Source organism: Pleurodeles waltl, chromosome 5 (genome assembly GCF_031143425.1).
Source record: "Pleurodeles waltl isolate 20211129_DDA chromosome 5, aPleWal1.hap1.20221129, whole genome shotgun sequence".
Classification (NCBI taxonomy): Eukaryota; Metazoa; Chordata; class Amphibia; order Caudata; family Salamandridae; genus Pleurodeles; species Pleurodeles waltl.
The window spans coordinates 578694879-578722607 of record NC_090444.1 but is presented as its reverse complement, the minus strand read 5'-3'; the positions used below and the strand labels follow the sequence as shown (position 1 = coordinate 578722607).

The 27729-nt window shown below is 43.8% G+C and overlaps 1 protein-coding gene across 1 annotated transcript in view; it reads right to left on the bottom strand.

Moving 5' to 3' along the window:
- The window catches only part of RYR2 (ryanodine receptor 2), a 2714825-nt gene that overhangs the window by 1720976 nt on the left and 966120 nt on the right, over positions 1 to 27729 (bottom strand). The window contains exon 16 of the mRNA XM_069234403.1: positions 9354 to 9449. Coding sequence (XP_069090504.1) covers positions 9354 to 9449 — 96 coding nt within the window. The remainder of the gene's footprint in view (positions 1 to 9353; positions 9450 to 27729) is intronic.

Here is a 27729-nt window from a genome sequence, read left to right as displayed (position 1 = left end):
ATACCATGAACAAAGGTCACCAAAGGAGAACTCTGCAGGCATTATTACCAAACAGATTCCTGACTTAAAACATTTATTTGACCTTATGCATGACAACAAGGAAAAAGATATCTCAGAACTGGACATTGTGAAAGAACTGGGACGAACACCAACCGAGTAACCCAAATCTAACTTCTGCAAAGTATTATCCCCAGGCAATGAAATAGACCAGCTCCACAATTTAGTCACTGCATATTTAGAGAAACTGAAGAATCAAAGATAACCAGGAGTGTTAGGAAACGTAAGCAGAAAAGAGAGACTGACCCTGAAAAATCAAATGGACAATGATACTATAATCATCAAACCAGCCGATAAAGGGGCAATCTTGTGGTAGTCAATGCAGAGGGTTACATCAAAGAAGCCATGCAACAATTAAATGATGAGAACAGCTACATAACATTGGAACATAATTCCATGAATAACATGATTTTGTTTACAAATATTTTTTTATAGGGTTTTATGATAAAGATAGTCATATCGATGTCATCAACAAAGGCAATATGATCAAATATGGCAGTAGTCACAACATCAATATAGTAGTAGCAAAAATCACAGGCAGAAGGTCTGTGGGATGCGGTAAGTAACATAGCGCATATAAGGAGAGTGTTGTGTGAAGTGGAGGACAGGATGAGGTGATCTACTGGCTGAGGTTGGGTTGGCCTGGTACGAGAGTTGGTTGACTCCATAGAGGCCTCATATGAACATGTATTAGTAGCGCCCTGGCCAGTGTGGCGGGTCGCTGCGGTCCAGTGTGTGATGCATGTTCAGATGGGGTGGCTAGTGATAATGAGGACAGGTATAGTACCCTTATAAACTGAGTCCCCGGTGAAACATAGATGGGTCCTGGTAGGAAATAGGATACAAAGGGGGAAACAGGAAGGGGTTAACAATGAATGTTAAAGAAAAATCAGGGGGAAAGAGTGTAACTAGGGTGAAATGCGAGTGGTAGAGGCACCGAGTGATTAGACAGAGGTAGTGTGGTGTGTGCGGGTTAGGTAGGCATTTGAGACAACTGGCTTTATGGCTGTTGATCAGGGAAGCGAGGAGGAGGGTGGTTAATCTTCTGCAAAGACTTTAAGTTGTTGCAGCATAATATCCCTTGTAGGTGCTATAGAATGTTTGTGTATTTGCCTGACCTCTTCCCAGTGTAGTGCAAAGCTTTCTGCTGTGCTCCAACAAATGAATGCCGTTCACCACAGAGGGAGGGATAGGGGGTGAGGTACCCACCAGTGCATAGTAAGGATGCATTTGGCTAATAGAAGTGCAAGGTTGGCAAAGTGGGCTCTCACTGTATGGTTTTTCTGCCTTGGGAAGATGTGGAGAGCCATGGATCACCAGGAGTTGAGAGCTGGATGCTTGGTGACAGTGGCCATGGTAGAGTGTACCTATTGCCAAAGGTAAGCTATACTCGGACACAACCAGAACATGTGTCGGAGGTCAGCAAAGGGGGATGGGCACCATAGGCAGCTCAGGAGTGCAGTGGGGAACATGAGATACAAGCTGGACAGTGTGAGATAGGCCCTGTGCAAGATCATGTATTGAATATTCTTAAATCAGGCATTCCTAGATACTGTGTGTGGTGACTCCAGGGTTCTTGACCAGTCAGAGTCGTGTATAGGCCTTCCAAGCTCCTCTTCGCATAGCTGGTGAAGGGGTGTCAGGGAGTACCCGTGTGATCCCTGAGTGCTGTTTATCACCAGGTGGTGAGGTGTTGCCCTTCTCCCATGGTGTGTAAGGTATGGATCATGGTGTGCATTGGTGGTTCCTTATCCGTTATTTCCCAAAGGGAATGGAGAGCATTGAGTAAGTGCCCATGCATCAGGAATAGGCAGGGTGGAATGGCATAGTGCTTGCAGAGCTGATCAAATGAAAGTAGCTCTGAGTTCTGGAAGAGCTGCTCCCTGTGGTCAGGGACCGGTAGTGCTATTTCAGAAGCTGGATGGTCGTGAAAGACCATATGGGTCTGGGTAGGTCCTTGAGGGTGGGAACTGGAGAAAACGGGATGACCTGCGGTGTCAGTTGTAAGACCCTGGCCAGGCATTTACGAGCCACCCATACATGGAGGGACCATGATTGGTGTAGCTGAATGGTAGGATGAAGAAATCTGTGGAATTCATTTGGGGTTGACCATCATCCATATTCATTTTGTGTATATTCTTCACCACCAGGCACCAGGGGATCCACTGGAGCTGTGCCGCCAGATACTTTTCGAAGAAAGGAGCCCCTGTCCAACCGGCAGTTCGAGTTTACGAAGGGATATAAGCCGTCGCCCTGGGTCCTACAGGAGGTGTCCTCGTAACTGGTCAATCTCTTGAAAGAAACACCAGCACTGGAATACTGGGTATTTGCAAAATATAGAGGAGGCAGGGGAGGATGATAATTTTGGATAGAGCGATCCTACCGGTAAGGGCCACTAGTAATATCTGCCAGAATGGCATCTGCCATTTTAATGCTGTGAACGCATGCTGAAGGTTCCCCTCGAACAAGTCCTCATAATTGTGGTAGAGGCCGATCCCCAAATAATAGACCACCGCTGGGGTCCAGGTCAGGTGTGTGTCTCCCATGTATGTTGTATGGGGGTTGATCTGTCTCCCATGTATGTTGTCTGGCGGTTGATCGTAATGCAAAGGGAATGCGCATGGTGTCTTCCAGTTAACGTCCAGTCAAGAAGCAGTGACAAAGTCCTGAAAAGTCATTACTATAGGCAACATATGGATAACCATGTCAAGGACATATAGCAGCAGGTCGTCCCCATATAGCAACACTGTATGATGTCATCCCGCGGGATGCCCTATTGTGGGCCTTCTTGGTGAAGCCAGTGGGCCAACGGTTCCATGCAATGGCAAATAGAATAGGGGAGTGTGGACATTCTTGGTGGGTTCCATGTTCAATAAGGAATGGGGAGAGATTAGACAACCAGTGTGGGCCCTAGACATAGGGCATGTGTATAGTAGTTTGGTGCATGCGAGGGATCACTGACCTATACCCACTGCCTTTAGAACCTCAAAAAGGCAGTCCCATGACAAAGAATCAAAAGCCTTCTCGAGGTCCAATATCAAGCAAACTGCCTGTGGGAATCACAGGGAGGACTGGTCCAGGATGTGGAAGAGAGGTCTAATATTGTAATATGTACTTCGCCTGGGTATAAACCTGTTTTGATTGGGGTGGATTAAAGTGGGGAGGACGGGTAGATAGCGCTCAGCCAGTACCTTATCTAGGATTTTGTAGTCAAGTCCCAATATCGCTATTGGTCGATATGAGGATAGCAGGGTGGCATCACAATCTGGTTTTAGAAAGGAGATCCGGACTGACTCTTGCAGAGAGAACAGGAAGGCACCAGTGGAGAGGGCCTTGTTAAATATCTCTACCAGGCAGGGCACTAAGTGGGTTGAGAACAAGTCACAGTACTTGATGGGAATGCTTTCTAGACCAGGTGATTTATTGCAGACTAAATCATGGATAGTCTGTTTAACTTTGGCTGGTGTAATTAACCTGTCTAGATCCTCTCGTTCAAGTGCGCATATAGGGAGCAAGTGAAGGAGGAGTAAGAAGTGTTGGTCTCCTCCAGAGAGGAGGCAGCTGGTGGCTTGTACAATTCTGAATAAAAGAAGCTAAAAGCTTGGAGTATGGCTGATTGGGACCATGCCACTTGACCTGTGGTGGTCCGGATATCTGTAATTGAAGGGCTGTGTGTTTCCTGGTGAACCAGCCACACAAGGAGACAACCTGGTTTGTCAACTGTTGCATTAATGCGGACTGTGTATGCGGCAATGTTGTAGCACTGTAGTCATTCCACAACTACTCTTGGTGCCTCTTAGTGTTTGTGATGTCCTGGCATGCCATGTCGTCTGAAAGGGGGCAACTGTCTAGAGAGGTGACAAATTTGTCACCATCGTGAAGGGCCTATGCCAATTCATTAGTACCCCAGCAATATTTTGCTTGAAAAACCTCTAGTAACAACATTCAACAGCTCGTGTGGTAGCAGTGTTGAGTTTCGCCTCCAAGTATAGAATAATGTGGGTAAGTTGGGACTCGCAAAACACTAAGGGGGTTATTACAACTTTGGAGGAGGTGGTAATCCGTCCCAAATGTGACGGATTTACCACCAGCCGTATTACGAGTTCCATAGGATATAATGGACTCGTAATACGGCTGGTGGTATATCCGTCACTTTACCGTCACTTTTGGGACGGATTACCACTTCCTCCAAAGTTGTAATAACCCCCTAAGTCATCTAGAAAGTGTCTCTGGAAAGATGCCAGGTGGGAACCGGTGGATGTGGGGTACCCCATTCAAAGTATGCTACATGGGTGGCATAGACCAAGAGGATACACCTATGAATAACATGATTATAAAATTGGAAACATATTTGCAAGCAGGGCTAAGGAAAGATCTAATCAGTGATGATGAATACAGGTACCTTATGGTCACCCATCCAATGACACCAACAAGCTATTTTTTCCCAAATATCCAGAAGACATCGGAGTGCCCCCCAGGCAGACCCATAGTATCTGCATGCAATTGACTATATGACAAGTATGGATATATGTGGACTGGTATTTATCTCCTAAAGTAAATTGACTTCTCGAGAATATTGGCATACATCACTTGGAACCTTTTGTACCTTCGAGTAACAAATGATGTGGTGGCATTGCACACGTCCATTCAACACACAGTGGGTCTACAAGCATGTGCATATTTCTTAAACGAAAGGAACGTTGGTGAACTTCAACATTCTCAAATGTTATTGCAAATGATGGAACGATGTTTAAATAACAATGTATTCTTGTTCAACCAGGCACTGTATTGTTAAAAGTGCAGAACTGTCATGAGCATTTCTTTCTCCCCACGTTACACAAATCTCACAATGGCTGGTAGAAGAAGGAAATTGACTGGGGAGAAGAGAATTAACAGAATCTAGACAAAAACATTTTATGGGCTAGATATATTGACTTCCTATTTATAATATGGCATGGTTCACAGCAAGAATTTATGGATTATTATGATAATCTAAACAATAATGAGATAGGTCTAATCTCCATGTGCACAACCAGCAGTAAAATAATTGATTTCCTAGATGTTACTGTCTACATACGAGATAACATGATTGAAACCACAGTATACAGAATACTCACGTCTACAAACAGTGTACTACATTGAGACAGCTTTCATCCCAAACCACTAATAAAAGTATTCCATATGGAGAGCTGCAGAGAATGAGAAGAATCTGTTCTAAAGACAAGGATTTAACCAAGGAATCTGACGTAGTCTCAAAGAGATTCATCAATAGGGGCTACAAATGCAATTATGTTAAAACGGGCTTAGAAAGAATATAACAAAAGACAAATGGAAACATTAATCACAAAGAAATAATTTAGCCCCACACAAATGGAAAACCAGTCTGTGAGAGTCATAATCAATTTCAGTAAGGAGAGTTCCAACATTGAGAGAATTTTCAAAAGACACTGGCATCTCATTAAAAATGATGCAGATATAGGAAAGTGTGTGGGTCACAAACCAGCAGTAATTTACAAGAAGGCCTCTTCACTAAAAGACTCTTTAGTGAAAAGCCATTTCTCCAGGACACCAAAGACAAAATGGCTGGACAACTCACAAAAGGGATTTGTAAATTGTCATAGCTGTAAAGCCTGTAAAATTGGCAGGAATGTGAAGAAGAGCCCAATAAATAATCACCACCTCATAAACATTAAACACCGTATAACTTGTCAATCCAAATCTGCTGTATACATAATTGAATGTGAATGTGGGATGAAATATGTGGGAAGTACCTCTTGCACATTCAAAAAAAGCATCTTGGAGCACATTAGAACTGTACAAATAAAGGATATAAAACATGCTATAGCAAAACACCAATTGAACGATCATGAGAACAACTGAAAAGCATTGAGGTACTATGGAACTGACATGGTAATGGAACATGAAAGAGGAGGTGATAGAGTTAAAAAACAGAGACAACTGAAATTGCGCTACATCATCAGACTTAGAACCAAGCAGCCCTTGAGGCTCAACAACGATGAAGAACTATTTGCACACCTGTAACATTTGTGTCAGTAAGATATTTTTGTGCAATTATATGAAAACTAGCCTCCCTGACTTCTTCACTGCTACTGAGGCCGAGTTTGGACTGTGCCTAGTGAATGTTTTTGGCCTTTGGGGCCTGATCTGACATGCAATTGTCCACAAGTAGGAGTAAATTATGTCAGAGGCAGTGTGATAGCAAGTTACTGTTTGTATGAGTGGTTAGATCATACAACAACAAAGACTAAAGTAATAAAACATGCTCAAAGATAGCTCATAATGTTCCCTTTGTTTGACCACTCAGGCCTAGATTGAATTGCACCCAATTAAAAGCTATGGCCAATTAGACATGAACTGATATACAACTGTGAATTATCAAATATGAGCAAGTCATGTCTGCGGGCAGTTGTTTGAATTTGCAATAGAATATAATATAAAGTCATAGGTTGTATGATCTCATAGATCAAAAATCAATAAAAAGCAATGAAATGCAACATGCTCAAGGACTGCTAAGGATCTTTCAGCTTGTTCACTTGGTTTATTTTGATTTATTTAGAAAGATTAGCATACTTTGCCTTCATTTTGTTAATTGAGTTTTCAATGAAAGTATGATTCCCATACAGCTAATATGGGCACATCAAATAAAATGAACATGGAGGATGGACTTACCACCATGAACAAGACCCTTAATAGTCAAAACATGTCAGTTTTCAAATATATATATATGTGCTCACTGTAAATAAATCGAAACAATGAAAGTAATAATATAGAAAATAGAAGGTTTCCTCATCTTTTTTAAGCACGGCACTAAAAATTCTAATGAAGCAGACCTTTGATTTGTGTTGTTGTTGAAGATGCCTGGACACAACAGAGTTGATAAAAGAACAAGGTCTCAAAGAGGGTTTCACAATACCTCGCATTTGAAATGAAAATTAAACAGCACCATGCGTTGCACAAGCGTGCAAAGCCATTTCAGTTAATTTTGTTACCATTCAAGTTGATAATCGCCTCGAGTGGCAACCCTCTGACTGCGACTGCTTGTGACTGCCCACATTAGAAAATCAATGTAGGGGACGCTTAATCTTGCTTGCATTTACCAGCCTGCATTTTTTGGAGCTCTGTGGGAGAAAGATTTTGGCATGCAGAGATTGGCGAAATTTGGTCAAAAATTAGCGCTAAAGAGTAATGGGGAGTGACCAAAATGTTGCCATTCCATGGATGAAATGAAACATTATAAAAAAAAATATTATAAAAGACTTGTATCGCACATAGCTCTCAAATAGGTTTTCTCAGTGTTTTGGCAGTAAGGTAGGGGCATGCAGAACAAGATCAAATTTGAACATCCAAGTTCTCTTATTTTTCCAAAAGGTGGTCAGGGAGGGTCAGCTTCTCAGGGACTCAGGCAAGGTGTTCCATAGCTTGGGCCTCCAGTAGGAGAAGGAGTGACCACCCATGCAAGCCAGGTGACTCTGGGAACCGTACCTGTTGCTCGATCGTAGAGAGCGAGAAAGCTGGTAAGGTACCACCAGTTCTTGTAGGTACCATGGCCCAGCGCTCAACCTTGCTTTCAGCATACAGCATAATTCTTTAAACTGTATCCATCTGTGCATTTGGAGCCAGTGAAGCTCAAGAAGGAGATACAATACCGAGACATGTTTAGGGAAATGATATAGATAGTTAGCGGCACAGTTCTGCACTACTTGTAGGCGTCTCATAGAGGCCTTGTCTGCCATTTAGTAGAGGATGTTACCGTAATCCAGTCTTGATAAAGTCAGAGCCTGAATGACAGTCTTGTAGGCTGAAAAATGAAGCACTAAATGATTTTTTTTCAGCCATTTCAGGACCACAAAGCAATTCACAGCTACCTTAGAAACCTTGGGTTTCATCAACAGATTGACACCCAGCCAAAAACCAAAATTCTTTACCTTTGAGGCCAGATCTGGAAGAGCACCTAAGGTCACAGGCCAATGTTGTGGGCCCCATAGCATGGGGTTTTTACTCAGCACCATCACCTCTCCATAAAGTTATAATGATTCGGTGCTCATTCAGATCTTACCCAGACAAGAATTCAGGGTTTCAGAATTGTGGCAGATGACAGAGAGAAGGTAAATTGAGTGTCATCTGCATGAGAGAACAAGGCAAGGATACAGCTTTACACCAGTTCTGTAAGTGGACAAATGTAGATATTAAAAATATCACTGGGCTTAAGGCTGAGCCCTGAGGGACTCCAGAAGTAAAAGCATTAGGCTCTGACGTAGACTTCGCTGCCCACCCCTAGTAAATACCGCCTAAGTTTTGCCAAAATCATAATCAGACCGTAGGAGTTCAGAGAAAGGTCATTAGCCTGCATCCCAAAAAGTCAGAAAATCTCATGATACCAAGCAACTAGAGGGCAGTTTTATTAAAAACAGATCTGTGCTTTTACACTTAGTCATTGTACCTTATCATAAGTTCCTCATTCTTACTCTTAACCCTTCCTGCCTTGCACCTTAGCCTTAACTCCTTGCTCTCTTATCTTTCACCTTCACCCATAACCCAACCCCATCATACTTACAATGAAATGATCAATGATGAGATGGTCTACAAAGAATTTGTAGTCCACAAAAACATGCCCACCGGCAAACTGCAAGACAATGAACTGAATGCAAGTAAATGGTATGTACCCAGTCACAGATGGTAAATGCTCAACATGCACACATCACAGACGTTGCACTAACACAATATCTTACGGCCTGATTTAGGGTTTGACAGGAGAGTTATTCATCACAAAAATCGATGTCCCACCCATCTTATTACAAGTGCCACAAGATAATATACTTTTAATAAGGTGGACAGAATATCCCTCTGTACTCTTTGCCTCACACCTCCTTACCAGCGTGCACCCACTACACTTCCATCTCTGATTCACCCCCCTTCTTATATTTAATTTATCTATGGCTAATCTCTGCTTTTTTACAGCACGCCACTGATTTGTAGCTAGATTCAAGGGTGTGACACAGGATCCTACTGCCACAGCAGGGGAGGGCCCCAATCCACCAGGGCGCCCCATTCACTTCAAGGTCATGGGAGACATGGGAGACTCAAGGGCCCCTCCTCACATTGCACATTTTGCCATACACTACTGGCTAGATTCAAACTTTGTAAGCCACATACATTGGTACTTAAAAGTGACAATGAAGATGGCTATTACGAAAATCAGTCATTTACGTCACACAAAATTTAAGATAATCACATTCAACATATAGGGTACTTGTTATAGTTATTACAAAACATACCTGAGGAGGCTTCTAGTCGCTCCAGTCTGCTGATCAGCCAATCCAAAGAGCCGGAAAACTGTGCACAGTTTTTGCGATTGCCTCTAATCAGGGCAGCTGCAAAAAATAAAAAGCATTTAATATGAAATGTATTTTTCAACTGATGTGCACTAATTAGACTGTTGTGACTGTTTTCATTTAGTGTGTAATAATCAATGGGAAAACCAAAGCTCTCTGCAATATACCAAAGACAAGGTTGGGGTACAATGTAAAGAATGCTGGAGCGTCCTCAGGGTTTATGCTGCACTTTCAAAAATGGATTTTCCCAGCAAGTAGCAACAGCTGCCACGCTGCTTCACGGCAGGACAGGTGAAAAGTATATTTTTTGTAGTCTTTGGTAGGAGCGGCTCGCAGGGCTTTTAAGGGGTGGGACAAGGCAGCGCGTGCAGGGGGAATTAATTGAATTTAAAAAATACACTTACCCTCACTCGCCATCGCTGCCGCCACCACCACCATGCTGCTCCTCTGCTGCTGGCAAAGGCTCCCCTGCGTCCAATCCTGAAGCTGCTCAGAGCACTGTTAGGATTGGCTGGGAGTGCCCAGCCAGGGCGCTCCCAGGCAGACTGGGAGCCTGTGCCTGCTCTTTCCAGCCCGGCAGTACAGTGCCGGGCTGGAGAGAGCAGAGTGCGCATGTGTGTTTGGCTGGCCCGAGACAGCCGGCTAAACATACATGCGCAATGAGGGGGAGTGCAGAGCAATCCCCCTCAGTGCTCGTCATCCACAATGCCCTGCCCCTTTTACTATAAAACAATAATAAACATTGTCTATTATCGTTTTATAGCAAAAGGTTTGCAGCTGCTGCTGCTGGCGGGGGGGTGGGTTGGTGGGGTGGGAGATGCTCCTCCACCCTAGCAGAGGAACCATGCTTTATCTTTGGTGTTGCAAATAAGTCACTAGGAGCCAGATGTAGAAAAGAAACATTTTGCGTCTTGCAAATAGCGAGTCATAGCGACTCGCTATTTGCAACTCGCAAAATGTTATGCAGTACGGTGTCTCAGACACCGACTGCGACTCGCTATGGGGTCGCAATGACCCACCTCATGAATATTCATGAGGTGGGTCGCAAATTGCGGCCCCATAGCGAGTCAAGGCACTCGCAAACATGGAGGCCTGCTGTAGTCAGCAGACCTCCGTGTTCGTGAATGCTTTAAATAAAGGAGTTTTTTTTTTTTTAAGTGTAGCCCGTTTTCCTTAAAGGAAAACGAGCTGCACTTAAAAAAAAAAACGAAACCTTTAGTTTCGGTATTTTTTCAGGGCAGGGAGTGGTCCTTTGGACCACTCCCTGCCCTGAAAAAATATTTTTGGGTCCATTCACAAAGTGGAAGGGGTCCCCTGGGGACCCCTTCCAATTTGCGAGTGGGTTACCATCCACTTCAAGTGGATGGTAACTGCGACTCCATTTGCAACCGCGTACTTGCATCCCACTGCGAGTCGCAAATAGGAAGGAAACACCCCTTCCTATTTGCGAGTCGGAAATGCATTTTGTGAGTCGGTCCCGACTCGCATAATGCATTTCTGCATAGGAAACTCACATTTGCGACTCGCAAACGGCAATTTTTGCCGTTTGCGAGTCGCAAATCGTTTCCTACATCTGGCCCTAGATTTGAACATGCAGAGCTATTGCCCCTCTCCCTATTTCTTCAGTGCCTCAATATTTTGAAAACAAGGACCTGATTACAAATGAATCCGAAAATTCTGCACAAACGCCTGTTTTGTACGTACGGGTAGGAATTATGAATTGGGTGGAGTTTTCTGCACCTAGTAATTTCCATGTGCAATAAAATCTGCAACCACAGTTTCAATTTCGGCTGCTCAAACGTTCTGAAACTAAACAGGGGGGAATGCCCTGGTAAAAGACACGTGGGTTTTGGCGCAGTAAGCATCTGCATCTGCACAATATTCACAATTTGAAAGAAGAAAACTAATAATTGAAGGTTACTATAACACCTGATAAATTCCGAAGCGTGAGGTATCGGATTTTATTCACTGTAACAATTATCTAATAACACTCCAGGGCACTTCTAATCAAGGTCCAAGGGTCTCCCTTGACATAAATGAGCCACAGGATACCGTTATTGACGAAGACCATTAAACGTTGAAGTCACACTAATTAAAGGGTAATATTATCAAAAGCACGATAGGAGGCAACAGGGACAGAACAGAACAACACTTTGTGTCCCTTTAAAAATGGAGCTGCTTCTGTAATTTCAGAGGAGCATTACGGATCAGTCAAGGCCTACTTGAAAAGCTTTTCACTAGCAGAAGTGTTTTATAGTACCGAGGGAGAAAGGTCAAAGACACGAAACCTCAGCAGAAATAATAACCGTGTCCCGAGGTAGCTTACACTCTGAGCCTCGGAGGAGGAAATGATTTACCGAGAGAAGTTGCACGAAGGCTTTATTTCAAGGAATCTTGCTGCGGCAACAAGTCACATCACCCCAAGACGGGCGACTGCGCATCTCCTCATGAAGAGCGAAGCACCCCTCGGGTGTGGCTTTGACAGCGGGAGGGAGTGCGCTCCGAGGTGTGACTGACCGCGCGAGAAGTCACGACGAGGTCACACATCCACCTTCAATATTGGTACGTACATATATTGCATTAATGCCCGCAGGCAGACGTTTTAAACACATGATTATCACATGCCACACAGAACGTAGTTTGTGCATGCCTGTATTGCATAGCTTTGCGTTAGTACGGTATGTATTGTGGCTTTTCTTTTAGAACAAGGATAATTCTGACCCCTGTGCAAACCCCTGTTTGCTCAGGGATCTAATTACAAGTTATCCGAATGTTATTGCATCTGGAAATTACTGCATGCAATACAGTTCGCATAGCTTGATACATTTTTGCAAGTCAAACCTGATGAAAGTTAACCGGGAAAAGTCCCTGTAATTACCAGAATTTGCAGATTTTTGTGCAGTAAACCCCAAAACTGCATGGTATTTCCCATTGTAAGAATGTTGGGTTACTAGATGAGGGTAGTAAAAACTCTGTCAAACAGCAACCACAATTCTTGTCAAAGTGAAACACAAGCCAACCACAGATTAACCTATGCTTAACCCTCTGGTAGTTTGGCACAAAGCAGAAGAAAAATCCCACACCAATTAAAAAAAAATAGAGTAAAATATAATAAATTATTTGACACCAATACAACAAAAATCCAATCAGTAGAACCGGAGATGTGGACTTTTAAGACTTAGGTAAAAATAAGACGCAAAACCACAAAACCCCAACTGTGATTATCTGGTCGTGCTGGATCAGGACAAAGTCATAGGTTCAGACCGACCGCGATGGAGAGTGGGCGGGATACAGGAACCAAGTTCGGTCCACTGAACAAAGTACCCATAATCCTGGTTGGGGAGCTTCAAGGATACATTGCGAAGTGGTGATTCAGGTTGCATTGCACAGCGTTGGTACCGAGGAGCTGTGTGCCTGTGATGCAAGGTCCTGGGTTGAGGATGCGTCAGGCAGTAGCAGTTCCAAGGACTTAGATCGAGGTCCTGCGTTAGGGATGCATTACGCAACAGCGGTCCAGAAGGACTCCAAGTTCCTACATTGGTGATGCGTCATGCAGCAGCAGTTTCAATATGAGGCTACAAGGTGATGAGTAACACTGTGTCAGTTCTGCTTGGACCACAGCTGAGCTGGCAGATCACCTTCAAGCCCACATCCAAGGGTCCAGGACTAGGGTGTTATGACTTGGGGAGGGGAACGTCTCATAGCAGACAGAGTCTAGGTTCAAGATGGTTGGAGCCTTTTCTGTCCCAGAGGCTCTGATCAGGAGGCCAGACAACTACTCTGTGGCGTCACTCTAGTGGTCTTGGTTTTAAGGTGCAGATCCAGTCCTTTTCACTCAGGCAGCAGGGCAGAGGGGTACAAGGACAGAAGAGTATCAGTCCTCCTTGCAGCAGAGCAGCACAGCAGCCCTTCTGAGTCATTCACTGGTCCAGAGGGGTACTAAAGAGTTTGGTCTGAGGGTCCAATATGTATACTTCGTGCCAGTTTTGAAGTAGGAGAAGGTCCTGGAGGTTTCCACCCACACAGGTGTTTGGAATTTCTTGTATCCTTGTCATGGCTCCAGCTTGCCTGGAGACACAAAAGACTAGAGTGAAACCCTTTGTGAGTGTGCTGAGGTAGAGACTTTGTGATGTGTAAGTGTAGCAAGTGACAGCTCCCCTCCCCACCAAGTCAGAGATGGCCCATCCTGCCAACACCTACTTCCTCTTTGTTTCATTGTCTGGGAGCAATACACAAAGACCAATTGCCTAGTCATGTGACCCAGGAAATAGGTCACAGGAACCAAATGGTTGGGGAAAAAAATGCTCACTTTCCAAAACTGGCATTTCCAGAATTGTGACTTAAATTCTAACCTTACCACTAAAGAGAGTTTTAAATTACAACTCTTTAGAGACCAAACTCGACATTCCTGCCAGCTCCCAATTGAAAGCTAGCACTTATTAAATGTAATAAGGTAAACCATTGTTATCCTATGGGAGAGGCATGGCGTGCAGTAGTGAAAAAGGAATTTTAGAGTTTTTGACTACCAGGACATGTAACAGTTAAAAGTACATGTTTCGCTTTTAAAATACACTGTACCCAGCCGTACAGGCTGTTTAAGGCCTACCCTAGGGGTTACTTATATTCATTAAAAGGGAAGGTTTAGGCCTGACCAAAGGTTTATTTTGCCTTATGTTGCACTGTTCCATGCTCTTTGGGCTGTTCAGTTCCTACCCTTGGGGTGACTTTTATGTATTAAAAAGGAAGGTTTAGGTGTGGCTAAAGAATTATTTTTCCAGGTCGAAGTGGCAGTTTAAAACTGCACACACCAGCTGCAGTGGCAGGTCAGAGACATGTTTGAAGAGCTACTTAAGTGGGTGGGACAATCAATTCTTCACATCCACAGGTAGCATTTAATGTACAGGCCTGGTAACTGGTAGCTCCTACTGTACTAGGGATTAATAGGTAAATTAAATGTGCCAATATAGTGTAAGCCAATTGACCATCTTTAAAGGAGAGAGCACAAGCAATTTAGCACTGATTAACAGAAGCAAAGTGTGCAAAGTCCTAAAAGCCAACAAAAACGGGTTCAGAACACAGGAGGGTGAAAGGCAAAAGGTTTGGGATTATCTCTGCCAAGAGAACCAGGTCCAACACCAAAGAACTTGTAATCAGTGGTATTTATCTCACCATAATATTTCCGACGCATGCATGGTCAGATTTCATTGGATGCAAAGTCCCCTGATCTTCTCCAGGCCACTCATAATGATGAACCAAATAGTGAAATGCACAGCATGCAATTGAAAACACATCTGCAATTTTATGACTGTGAAGATTTCCTTAACAATATTCAACATTGTTAAACCTAGCATAATTGGTGTGGCTCCTCCCTAACATTTTGCCTTCAATCCTCCTGTTTTACCAATTTAGTTATTGCTGGCTTTTAAGACTTTACCACTGCTATTCAGTGCTTGTGCTCTCTCCTTAAGACATGGTAGAATTAGTTTACACAGATTTGGCACATTTAGTTTACCTGTTAGAACCTATTAAAGTAGTACTGCCTGTGCCCAGGACCTGTAAACTAAATGCTACTTGTGGGTTTCCAGCACGGATTGTGCCACCCACTTAAGTAGCGCTTTAAACATGTCTAAGGCCTGCCATTGCAGCCTGTAAGTCCCTAGTCCCTCTGGTACCTAGGGCATTGGGTACTGAAGGAAGGCCTGTGAGGGCTGCAGCACAGATTGTGCCACCCTCAGGGACCATCTCACTAAGTGCACAGAGTACTGCTTTTACAGGCTGCATGTCTTGGTGCAGAACCAAAATGAACACACGACATGGCACACAGCCTGTGTGCGCTGTCCTCTGCACACTGCATGCAATATATGCAAGTCACCCCTCTGGCAGGTCTTCCAGCCCTAAAGACAGGATACATTATATTACATGTGAGGGCATACCTGCATGAGCAGATATGCCCCTGCTATGCCTTTGTCGATTCTCAGGTATAGTGAGTGAACAGTGCAGCCATTTTAGGTACATGTGCTGGACACTGGTCACTATGAGTTCTTCAGCTACATGATGACTTCACTGACAATAGGGATGTTTGGTATCAAACATCTTGTATTAATAAACCCTCACTTCATCCAGTGATGGATTTATTTAAACGTGCACTCAGAGGGGACCTTAGAGGTGCCCCCTTGAAACCTACCAACTCCTACAGTGGGCACTTACTGGTCAGAACCAGTGCAGCCACTTTAGACAGAGTTTTGGTCCCCTGAGGTTAGAGCCAATGCTCTTGTGGGGTCAGAACAAAGACCTCCTCTGGACAGAGGTGTGATGTTCTGTCCCAGGCAGGAAGGACACCCTAGTGCGGGAGCTTCAAATGCCTTGCCGCCTGTGAAATGTGACTAAGGCCTCTCCAAATGTGAAGGAGGCCGACACCCAGTTCTTAACCCCACTTTTGGTGGCTGGACTGATGAGAAAATTAAGAAAATTAGGAGGTGTGCCCACTTGATGCCAGTCCCTCCCCTAGGGTGGACGAGCTGAAGTGGACACTACTTTTTAGATTCCTCCATCTTGCATCGAAGGAATTAGGCCAATAGGGTTAGGGCTATGCCACTTCCTTAAGGAAGTGGTCATATGAAGGGTGTAGTCATCCTAAAGGTGAGTAGCCCAATGGCTATCACCTGGAACTCCCTGTAACACCCCTAAATTCAGTATTTAGGGGTGTTATAGGGAGCAAATTCAGTATTTAGGTGACCTGTCCAAAAGAAACATCTCCAAAGAAGAAAGAAGTTTGCCTGGGGAATCGCAAAACTGCCGCCTGGAACCACCTATGCACCCGAGGCCCACGGCCCAAGGGCACCCCCTTACTGCGACCTGCCCAGTAAGCTGTTTCCAATGCCAAAAGACACCCCTGCACCTGGAGTCCCTGGGCCTTGGGGAGCAAGACCCTACAACCCCAGGCATCTTAACTTACCTGGGCAGCTGTAGGCTTACCTCTCCCAGCCTCCTGGCCATAGCATGCAGTCTGTTTCTAAAAGTGATCGCCTGCTTTGACTAACACTTGGAGCCCGTACTTTTGATGCTTCCTTGTTCCCCCACCATGCTTGCCTCAACCCCCAGAGACCAACCTCTGACACTGCCTGTACTTACCGGGGAGCAGTGCATCTTCAGTCCCCCCAGCCTCTATTGACTAACATTAGGCACCGACTCCGACTTCGACCTTGGCACCCAGCTGCCTCCTGTGCTGCTGTGGGTGCACTCTTGGGTTCAACCTGAACCTTGCCCGGTGCTTGCCTGAAACCCTAAAGACTGTGGTTGTAAATGTGTTCTTACCTGAGAAACTGCATTCTTGTTTTCCTTCCATCGGCTTTCATTGAAGACTGTGAAAACTACACTTATGTGGTCATTATGACATTGGCGGTAAATACTGCCTACCGCCACTGTGACGGCTGCCAACATACCGCCTCAGCGGCTACTATCTGTCCTCCAGTTTATGAGCACTGCCTGACTTCCGCCACAATAAGGGCAGAAATCCGGCAGTGCTCATGCTGGTGGATGGTGGTAAGCTGGCACTGCTACCACCTGCACTGCCCCGCCAGTAGAACACCAACAGCTGTATTTTGACCAGAAATATGGACTGGCGGTGTTCTGCTGCTGTGGCACTGCTGGCGGTAGCAGCGCCCCTTCCCTGCCGGACGACCTCCTTGCTGGACAAGGTAAGTCGGGTGTCTGACAGGGGAGGAGGATGGGAGTGTTGTGTGTGTGTGTCTGAGGGTGTGAGTGTGTGTGTGAATGCGTCTGTATGTGTTGTGTAGTTTGCGTGGTTGTATGCGTGTGAGTGAATACGTGTAAGAATGGTGAAGTCAGTGCATGTCTGCATGTCAGTGTGATTGTGTAAGAATGTGTGTGAGTATGTCTGTAAGTATGCATGCGTAATGATTGCGTGTATGCAGTGTCTGTATGAATGTGTGTATACAGTGTTTGTATGGATGCGTGTATGCAGTGTGTGTATGAATGTGTGTATGGTAGTGTTAGTGAATGGGTGTATGCATGGTGTGTGTGGGTGTCTGTGCGTGTATGCCGGGAGGGGGTGTAGGGTGCTGTGACTGGTGGGGGTGGGGGGTGATGTGTGCATTTGTGGCTGTGGGGGGTAGGGTCAGTTGTGTGGTGTGTGCATGTCTGTGGGTATGTGCATGTATGGGGGCGGGTATGTGTTTGTGTATTGGAGGGGGTGGGGGTGTTTGTGTATCGGAGGGGGTGGGTATGTGTTTGTGTATCAGAGTGGGGGGGTTAGTGTGCTTATGGGGGTGGGTGACGGTGAAGGAATTCCCTGTCACTGGTAGGGCCTACCACCATGGTTTTCGTGGTGTTGCTAATGCCACGATAACCATGGTGGTAGGCCAGCTCATAATGCCATGGGCGGTACTATGTTCGCCGCCGGGCTGCAGATAGACATCTCCGGCCCTGTGGCTAAAAGTGGCGGGTTGGCTGCAGCCAACCCGTCTATCTAATAATATGGCGGTATGTACTGTCATCCTGTTGGTGGTACTACCGCCATGTTAACCCTGGCCACCAGCATCATAATGATAGCCTAAGTGTTAATTTTTAAAACAGCACAGTATTTTTAATTAAAAAAACTATTGACCTTATAACAAAGTTTGTAGGTTCCAAGCATATATAAAAGTAACTGTTATTTTTCTAAATTACTCTCTGATTTATTCTTTGAGTGTGTGTCTCATTTATTGCCTCTGTGAGTACAACAAATGCTTAACACGACTCCTTGTTAAGCCACTGCACATCTTTGGGGATCAGCTGGACTCTGCACAGTGTACTTCATTTTAGTACATTACATAAGAGCCAGCTTCCTACACTAGGTCTAACCTTTTGCATATAAGTCACCCCTAAGGGTAGGCCCTGGACAAGCCCAGAAGGTAGTGTGTGGCATAATTGAAAACCAGGACATGTACTTTCAAGTTTTACATGTCCTGTAGTGAAAAACTCCTAAAGTCATTTTTCAGTACTCCAAGGCCTACCCCTCCCATAGGATAACATTGAACTTATCTTATTACATTTAATAAGCTGTAATTTCCATTTGGAAGCAGGTAGACAGCTTGAGTTTGGTGTCTAAATGATTCTAATTAAAAGCCTTCTTTAATGGTGAAGTCAGATTTTTTATCACAATTCTGATATTGCCAATGCCACTTTTAGAAAGTTAGTGGTCTCTAGTCCTAACCATTTGGTGCCTGCAGCCTCATGCTGGGTCACATAGGTGTTGCAGGCAGTTGGCCTTTATGTATTGCTCCCAGACAGTGAGACAAAGGGAAGACAGGTGATGGCAGGATTGGCCACTATGAGTTAATGAATGAGAGGAGCTGTCACCTACCACACTTACACATCTCAAAGGCTCTGCTTTAGCACTCCTCCAACAGTCTTTGACACTGGTTTATTGTGACCGAAGACAAGATGGGGTCAGGACAGGAAGAAAGAGGATACTTGACACCTCAGTGGGTGGAGAGCACTAGAAGCTTCATCCATTTCAGAGTTGAAACCAGGTATAAAAGTTGGACCTCAGACCCCAACTCTTCAGTACACTTCTGAACCTGTGGTCTCTGCCAGGAAGGACTGTTATACTGCTGAAAGGACTGCCACTTTGCTGGACTGCTGCTCTGAAGGGCTGCTGCCCTGCTGTGCTAACCTACCGACTGCTGGCCTCCTGCCTCGAAGAGAAACTCTGGACCTGCATCTGTTGAACCGAGGACCCCAGAGTGGCTCCAAGGACTACTCGGTAGGCTTCCTGACAAGAGCTGCAGGGACAGAAAGCTTCAATGACTTTGGACCCATCACCTGGACTCTGCCATCTGTGAGTCCTATCCAGCCAAGTGGTGCCTCCACAGTCCCTGACCCTTGGAAGTGGGCCTGAAGGTACTCTGCCAGCCCATCTCTCATTTCAGCAGAACCAATGCATCTCCTGTGCTACACTGTACAACCTTGAGCAGAGCTGACACATCACCTCTGCTGTGTGGATTTCCCTGATGCAAGGACTTTGCATTACCGCATGCAGCCTCCCAGGAACTACCACTGTGCAACACATCCTCGACGCAGGCCCCGCTTCAATCGCAACCTTGACGACGACACAGGACTCTGCATCGTGAGCCGTGCAGCTTCCTGAGAACCAGGGGTGCATGATGCATCGCAAAACAGGACTTCACATCGCAGGCCTCTCGTCAATGTCATCCTCGAAGACAATGCAGGACCTCGCATCACTGTTTTGCAGCTCCTAGGAATCGCCACTGAATGATGCATCCTCGACACAAGACTCTGCAACACTCTGCGACCCGAATTTAAGGTACTCTTGTTCCGCAGACCTAACAGGGTCCCTGTAGCCTGCCTAATTTCCATTGCGGACTTTGTTCCAGTCTAGTGCAACCAGATATCCACAGTTGACCCTTTTTTGCTTTTTGGCACTATTTTAAATTAAATCTTTAATATTGCATATCTTCTGTTCTACTGATCAGATTTTTGTCATTTTGGTCTATTTTTATTTATAAAAATTTACTCTTTTGTATAAATTGGTGTTTGAATTTTCTTGTGTTGTGTGTTCACTTTATTCATGTTTGAAGTGCTGCATTATACTTTACACATTGCCAAGTTAAGCCTGGCTGCTTCACTTCACTCCGACCAGAATTGTGGTTGCTGCTTGAGTAGGATTCCACCACCTTCCACAACTCATCCAATTTCTTTCAGTACATACATCCAGCAGAAAGAATTACATCATCTCACGGACACGTTTTAAAGGTGTTCTCCTTTATCATTACTATGATGATTATTAATAGTAGTAGTTATATTTAATACCAATTATATTATTATTATTATTATTATTATTATTATTATTATTATGCAGTGATGTAAATGCCAATACTATTATTATAATTATACAAGAAGAATATCAATGCTAATACTAATATATATTCAATAATAATAATAATAATAATAACAACAACAATAATATATTTTTGTAAGATCTATGTGACATGCATCCCAAGGTCTGCTTCAGTGTACAGGAGCCTAATTTCCTAATTCAAAATTACACTGACTATGAGTCTGAATGACCGAATTAGGAGTGGTATAACCTGATGTGTTCCAACTGCTTCTGCACTGAAACTTACACGAGCATAGTCCAATTTCTGCATTAGTAAATCTAGTGTTATGGGCAGGTTTTGGTCTTGTTTGTGTCTCCCTATTTGCAAAAGTAGGCGAACACGTGTGTATTCAAGTCAAGAAGGTGAAATGTATTCGTATTAAAAGATGAGTAAGCGCAGTTCTAGGACAGGAATTTTAATGAAATGTTTACGAGGAAAGAATTCCACTACTAGTTTTTTCACAATGGAGAAAATCAAATTAAAGTATATTCAACTACACATTTGAGTCAAATTGATACATGTAAAATTTTCCATTTGGTGTAAAGTATTTACGTGTACGTTTTAGGTATTAGAAAACTCAAGTACATCCATGAATGGTACAAATTTCTTTGAGTATTCTTGGGGTCCTGTATCAATCCCTTGAAAGCTGGAAGGGGAACTACCTCCAAATATAGGCGAAATGGGCTTTATGTGATGAAAACTTCTGACAGGTGTCCTGACAGCACAGCTCTCTGGAGTGCTGGAACCTGAATATACCGATGTTTCGAATGATAGCTGCTTGGAATCGCTATCTTAGGTAGTAGATGTTCTGTACACAAGCTATTGTGTGGGAGCTCCAACTCATTTGTTATCTTGTGATAAGCTATATGTGAGTGTAGGGGGATGCTGGAGCTTGGTGAAAGGAATGTCAACACAGTAAATAGCTGATGGGAAACAGGTATGTACCTGTGGCCTAAATATTATTTACAATAATATCGTGCTTTGGATTTACTAATAGAAAAAAAAGACAACCATTGGAGTAATATTTTTGTACATTATTATATTTAGGCAATTATATTTATGTCAGACAATATTTCTGTTATTGATAGCTTGACATACAGCCATGCTTATAAAACATGCTTATGGTCATTTTGTAGTAAATAGGTAATTATACAATCAGAAAATTCGATCTGGTGGCGGTTTCTATACATCTCATCATCACCTTGTTACATATATTTAAATATAAACCAGTATCAGCAAATTGAATTATTCGAGGGATTGCCGTTGTTATCAATCAGCCTCTTTCATGCAAGTCTCCAAATCGTCTTCTCTTACCCCATATTTTTTATGTTTTGGAGGGATTCATTTTCTCTGGCTACATAGAAAGGTAGTTCCATCCCCTATAACTGTCCATGCTGGCTTTCCCTTTATTGATGCTCAGTCTTTCTGTTATTACCAGTTTTGTGCTATGTCATGTTTCACTAAGACCAGTCCTTGCTCCAGCAGTGACTTTTCATATCTAGTGAGCCCCAACTCATTCACGATATTCAGTAATGCTACTTACGATGTAAGGGTAATGTGTTTATAAAGAACTTCAATAAGTGTGTGCTATCTCGTCCTTAAAGCTCTCAATAATGTTATAGTTCTATATTGTGTGACAGATATCTCACTCCTCTGCACCATACTAAAGGCAGGCCAGAGACGTTCCTCTGTTCATATGCCACAGTCTTTTCCTCGTAAAGTATACTCAAAGTAGGTATTTGAATTGCATGAGTTGGAATCTTGCTGATGTAGATATTTCCCTAAGTTCCATGAGCGACTCTCCAGTCCGAATCCTGCAAAGGGCCTAGGGTAGCACCCAGGCTTCTTGGAGGGTGCGAAGAGTGAGAGGAGTTGGGTCGATTTGTATACCTTAGATGTTTTACTCCCCAAAAACCCGCTGAAGAGGTGAATTTCACCTCAAATGGTTTGGAGTTTTGAAGTGTTTCAGATGCAGCCAAATAGTGGGAGAGGGCATGCCCAAGCTGTAGGTTCTCTGTGAGTTCAGTAAAGGATTTATGTTAGACATCTGTTAGACAGATACCTGCAAGAGTCGTGTACCCATACATACGTGAGGTTCTTGGGTACGTTTTTCTTATCACTTCAGGAGGAACAATACAGCCTTCCACAATTTGAACACTCAGTCGAGGTATTTGAATTGTATCAGGAAGAACATTGTTGATATGGCTATTTCCGTCATCACAGGCTGATATGCAGCATTCAGCCCTTGGAACCTTAGGTATTCCATTTTGCTGTCAGAAGGACTGCAGCAGGGAGTGAATATGCTTAAAGAAGGAGAGACAGATCAGAAGTGGCTAGTTTTGCAGGATGTAAAATGCAGTTTCAAAATGTTGACAATAGCCATTCTGCCCATCCGGTATTGAAATAAAGGGTTCTACTCACGCAAATCACTTTTTAATCCCTCAAGCATTCCAAAGGTAATTTCCACCTAGACTCACTCTATCAACAGCACCAAGCAGTCCCAAGTACTTAAAGTTGGTAGATTCTATTCTGATGGTGGATTGTTTGGCCCATTCCCTAGCCTCTGTAAACGTGCTTATAGGAAAGATATTTGATTTGGCCCAGTTAACTATAAGACTTGAAATTTCTAAACATCTTCAACAGCTGTTCTGCTTGAGGGCCAGATTATGCAGAGTGAGTGAGGAATGGCTGTCTTTTATATACACCATTTTCTCATAGGCATATGAAATGTTAGACTTGCTAGAAAGATCTGACAACTAAAACGTCCAACATGTCAAGTATGATTTTTATAGCTTATATTACATGTTTATTTCTGTTATTTTAGGTATATTTGCATGAAGAGTATAAACAGTATATTTCACTAATTTTATTAGTAAGGGCCTCTAAAATCCCTGCCCCAACACTACATATTCCTTGCAAGATCCCTGTTCTGCGTTCTTTCACACCCCTCCTACTCATGTTAGTGCAAGTCATGGGCATGTGTCTTGTTTTGATTAACATCCCTTTCAAGGAAGCTGGAGAGTACTTTGGTGCCTAGCCAGATTTTGTGGAATTTGTATGAATTGAAGGGAGTTCCAGAATAACTCATTCCTGGTATTTTCCCATGTCTCTCAGATAATTCACCAGTTAAGAGCTGATGAAATTACTAGGTGGGAAATCCTGTAATGTTTCTGCATTCTAGAATGATTGATGCCCACAGTAGTGGTAACTCTTTGAATGGTAACAAACCAGTATTCTCGCTCACCTTGCAGTGTGCACTTTTGTGTCCATTTTGTATGAATCATGTCAGTTTCAGTAGACCAGCCAGTGGTGTGAGAGATTAGGCACCTTGATAAAAGACTGTGCCATATGGCATGAAATCCTACTACACAGAAGAGATCTCCTGACGGCCGATCTTCCTGGATCCTGTATTATACAGGAAAAGTGTACTTTGTAATGCCCTATTTCCTCAAATGTTTGGCAACAGTTTTGAATTTGAGTACTCGATTGGCAGGGGTCCAACATATATGGCTTTGATCATGGCCCTGTGAACCAGATGGGAGTTCACCTTTTCACATGAAGATGCACTGTGCACCAACACTGAGAAGGACCGGACTAAAGACAGATACATGGGGACTGAAGTAAACAGCTGCCAATTATGTCATCTGTGACAAGAAGGAGATAGACCTCATGGCATATTACGAACCTGCCCTTTTCAAGTCCAAGAGCTCCAGCCCATATGCTGTGCCTTAGAGTTGCAAGGTATGCCAAGACTGGAGACTTCTGCCTAAATATCTCAGGTTTCGGGATCCAAAAGGGCAGCTCTCTCCTGTATGTCTCTATTTTTTCTGATGGATGTTAATTCAGCATGACATTGTTCACCTGGTGACATGTAAAAAAGAAGCCATCAAGTCGGACCAACTACTACCAAAGACACACATTGCCAAAGGTCTCCTCCCATCTTACTGCACTTTTGTTTCCCAGTGCATAGGGTACCCAAGAGTGCAACCCTATGTCGTTGCTCCCCATGGTCTATTATTACATGACCCAACCGTTGACACCACACTGCATCCATGTGAGCCTGTCAGCTTTTAAACCCCAATGCTCCTTGTATCAGCTGTTGCCAGCACCTTGAACTCCACTGTGAAGCCATAATAAAACAAAGCAATTAGGACAAACAGTTCCAGTGGTGCCTGAATTCCTATACCTCTGCCCGCGAGGATGCAGCCACTCTGCCTGCTTCCAGCACTGTGGCTGCACCTTCACCTGACTGATCACTGCTCTTCACAACTGACTTGAGTTGCAGAAGCAGGCAGCCTCAACTGAACCTAACCACATTCTGTACATAGACTGAGCAAAACTAAGTCCCAGATTTATTAAACCACGTGGAACTACGCAAAACCCAGAATGAGATTTACCAGGTCACTCAAGGCCATCTTGCATGGCCATGCCTGGCTTGGTATATCTGGAGCAATTAAAGGCAGCACTAGCCACAGCCTTGAGTTACTCTGCGTGGTGGAGGTGGAGGAGTTACATAGGTGGAGTGTGGATGTTCCCATGTATCCACCCATGTATTATGAAGCATTCCAGGATTTCCCATTTCTGGTAGAACTGGGAATGCATCTGATTTTAATGCCTTCTCACCAGAGGAGCAACGAGGAGAATTATCTTTATTTCTCCTCATTGTTTCCTCTTTCTGAGTGCTGCACACACTTAGAAAGAGGAAAATGCATCTAAGGATCATTTTTGTGCAGAAAAGTGTCCCTTCCTGGTCAAAAACAATCCTGTCTGTAACACAAGCATCATGCTCCATGGCACAAAATGGCCTGCATTGGTGCTAGACTGCAGATTGTGCACCAGTGCAGGCAGAGGACAGGAATGCACCATATCTTGGTTGATATGGCTCATTCCTGTTCTCTCCCTTTCACACAGTGCAGCACAGCAAGCTGTCTTGCATGAAAAAATATAACTTCTGGTCCTAAGACTATTGTGTGAATGCTCTGTCGAAGATCAGATACTCTGCTCAGCGGAGTAGCTTCAGAGGGGGTGTTTCGGGTGTTACACCCCCTTAATAAATGTATTTTGTGAGAAAAAGTTGGGTACAGGTGCTTTCAGTCAGTATAGTGAGGTGTCTATTGTATTTCACCAGTACGTTTTATACACACAGACAAAAACACCCACACACACTCTCCCCCTCTCTGTTTGGAATGGCTTCAAAATGTTGGTTATTTCACAAAGTAATGTTTTTCTCTCACTTAGTACCCCTACTCATCCCTATTCCTTCCCATTTCCACTGCCCCTTAAGCTCCTCTTGTGCGCTCTGCTTGTGGTATAATGCATTTTAAAATTATGTGCCAGCATGATTGTTGGGAAAGACGAAACTCACAACCCCACTCCACCCACCCAATCTTACGACCAAGATACGCCCCTGACTGCACTCCCTGCTGCAGCCCTGCATAGGCGAGCTCTGTTGTGTTAGAGATAGTCTGAAAGAACACAGCGGCCCTACAAACGCTGCTAGTTGAAAAGAGTGAAGTTTGGAGTACAAATGATCCTAGTGCTTTTGAAACGGCACTCTTACTAAGTAAATTACCTTGCCAGAAATAAAATCCTATTTCCCCGGAAAATACAAAACAGGGTCAGACGATATAATTTCTGTAGTTAATGCCGCAATTTAGATCTGTACTCCACATCGCCCTTGAAAACTGAGACTTGCCTATTTAACATTACAAGATCGGATCCTATGTTTGGAAAAACTATAGTTTTTATAGTTGGAATTTAATTTAATAATTTACATACACACGATACAAAATGATAACACAGCTGTTCAACACGGGCCTCATTAAACATGTTGGCATCTGATATCACTCATAGACAATCGTGCAAACATGCTTTTTCAGAAAAAAATACACTCAAGACAGACTCACAAAACGACTTTCCTATTGCGGAACTAGCATATTTGAATAAAAATGCAAAATACGAATTTGGAATGCACAAATGTGTGTTGCAATTCACACATGTTTTGCAAATTTCAATGCACACGTGAACTCGTTTGACACCCGTGGCAATGCACAGACACTTGGTGGTAATAAAGATTGTAAGGGTTCCTGACGGCTAAAGGGAAAAGCAAGCATGGGTCAAAGATTTTTGCAAGGACTGGGCCCCCAAATTGAAGTGGGCTCTGCATAGGTGCTTCATAGGCAGAGGTCTTGGTTCAAAATTATACAGTATGTCATGCAGGGATACAGAAGCAGCACAAGCACAGGTCCCTTAAACATCTTGAGGCCTCGGGACAATGACCCCCCTGCACTCCCCTTCTGATGGGTTTGGGCAAGAGATAACCATTGGGAAAGTTTTATGTAGGAAAATGCCTCATTATGCATGATCTCCCACATTTTTGTTGGACTGAAGCTGCTCTTTTTTTGACTGTGTGCACTGGAACACTGCCAACCAGGCCCCAGTGCATACGTTCTGACCCCTAAAACATGTATTTGGCTATACTCCTAATTGGCATATTTAACTTACTTTTATGTCCCTGGTATATGGTCACAGTGTACCCAGGTTGTTTAAGTTAAATGGCACTAGTGGGCTTCAGCACACATTGTACTACCACTAGAGTGACAGAGCAAAACATGACTGCAAGGCTACCACTGCAGCTTGCCTTGCAGTTTTACCACTGCAAATTCAGCTTGAAAATAAGCCCTTTTGGCAGACCTAAGCGCTCTTTTTAAAATATAAATAAGTCACCCCTATGCGGTCCTTAAATACACATTGGGTAGGGTGCATGGTATTTAAAAGTAGGACATGGAACTGCTTAATGTTAAATATGCCCCTACAATGAAAAGGCCATAAAAACTATTTTCACTGTACAAGGATTAGCTGTTGGATAGGAATAGGACATAGATAATGTTATCTCCTCGAAGGAAACAACTACAAAGTTGGACTATCAAAAATATTTTTTACAACCCCAATTCATAGGTAAAGTCAACTAACAAATATTCCGCAAACAGTACTTTAAAAAAGTGACCTTTAACTGCCTAACTTGTCTAGAAGTCTATTTGCATGAACTTTCAGCTGTCACTCAGGAGCTGAATAACCCTTTGACGAGGTGTGAACTTGTTCCCAGAGCTGAGACAAATGACTTGGGGGTGGGAGGTGTTTTGTCCCTCTGAGAGAATGACAATCTGCGCTGTGCCCAGGAACTGGGCCTGCCCACGCCTTTGTCCCTCTAGTCAGCTAGGCATCAATCCCAGTGGGAGATGAGCTGGCTCAGAACCAGTTTGGAGTGACCACAGAGGAGGGATTGCTCATTATCTTGGCAACACCTCTGTGGTAGGCACAGGAGCGCTGCACACCGAAAGAAAGGCTCTGGCATGTTGGATTTAGGAAGAGAGGGACATTGTGGGATTGTTTACAGTAGGGCACACAGGGACCAATGC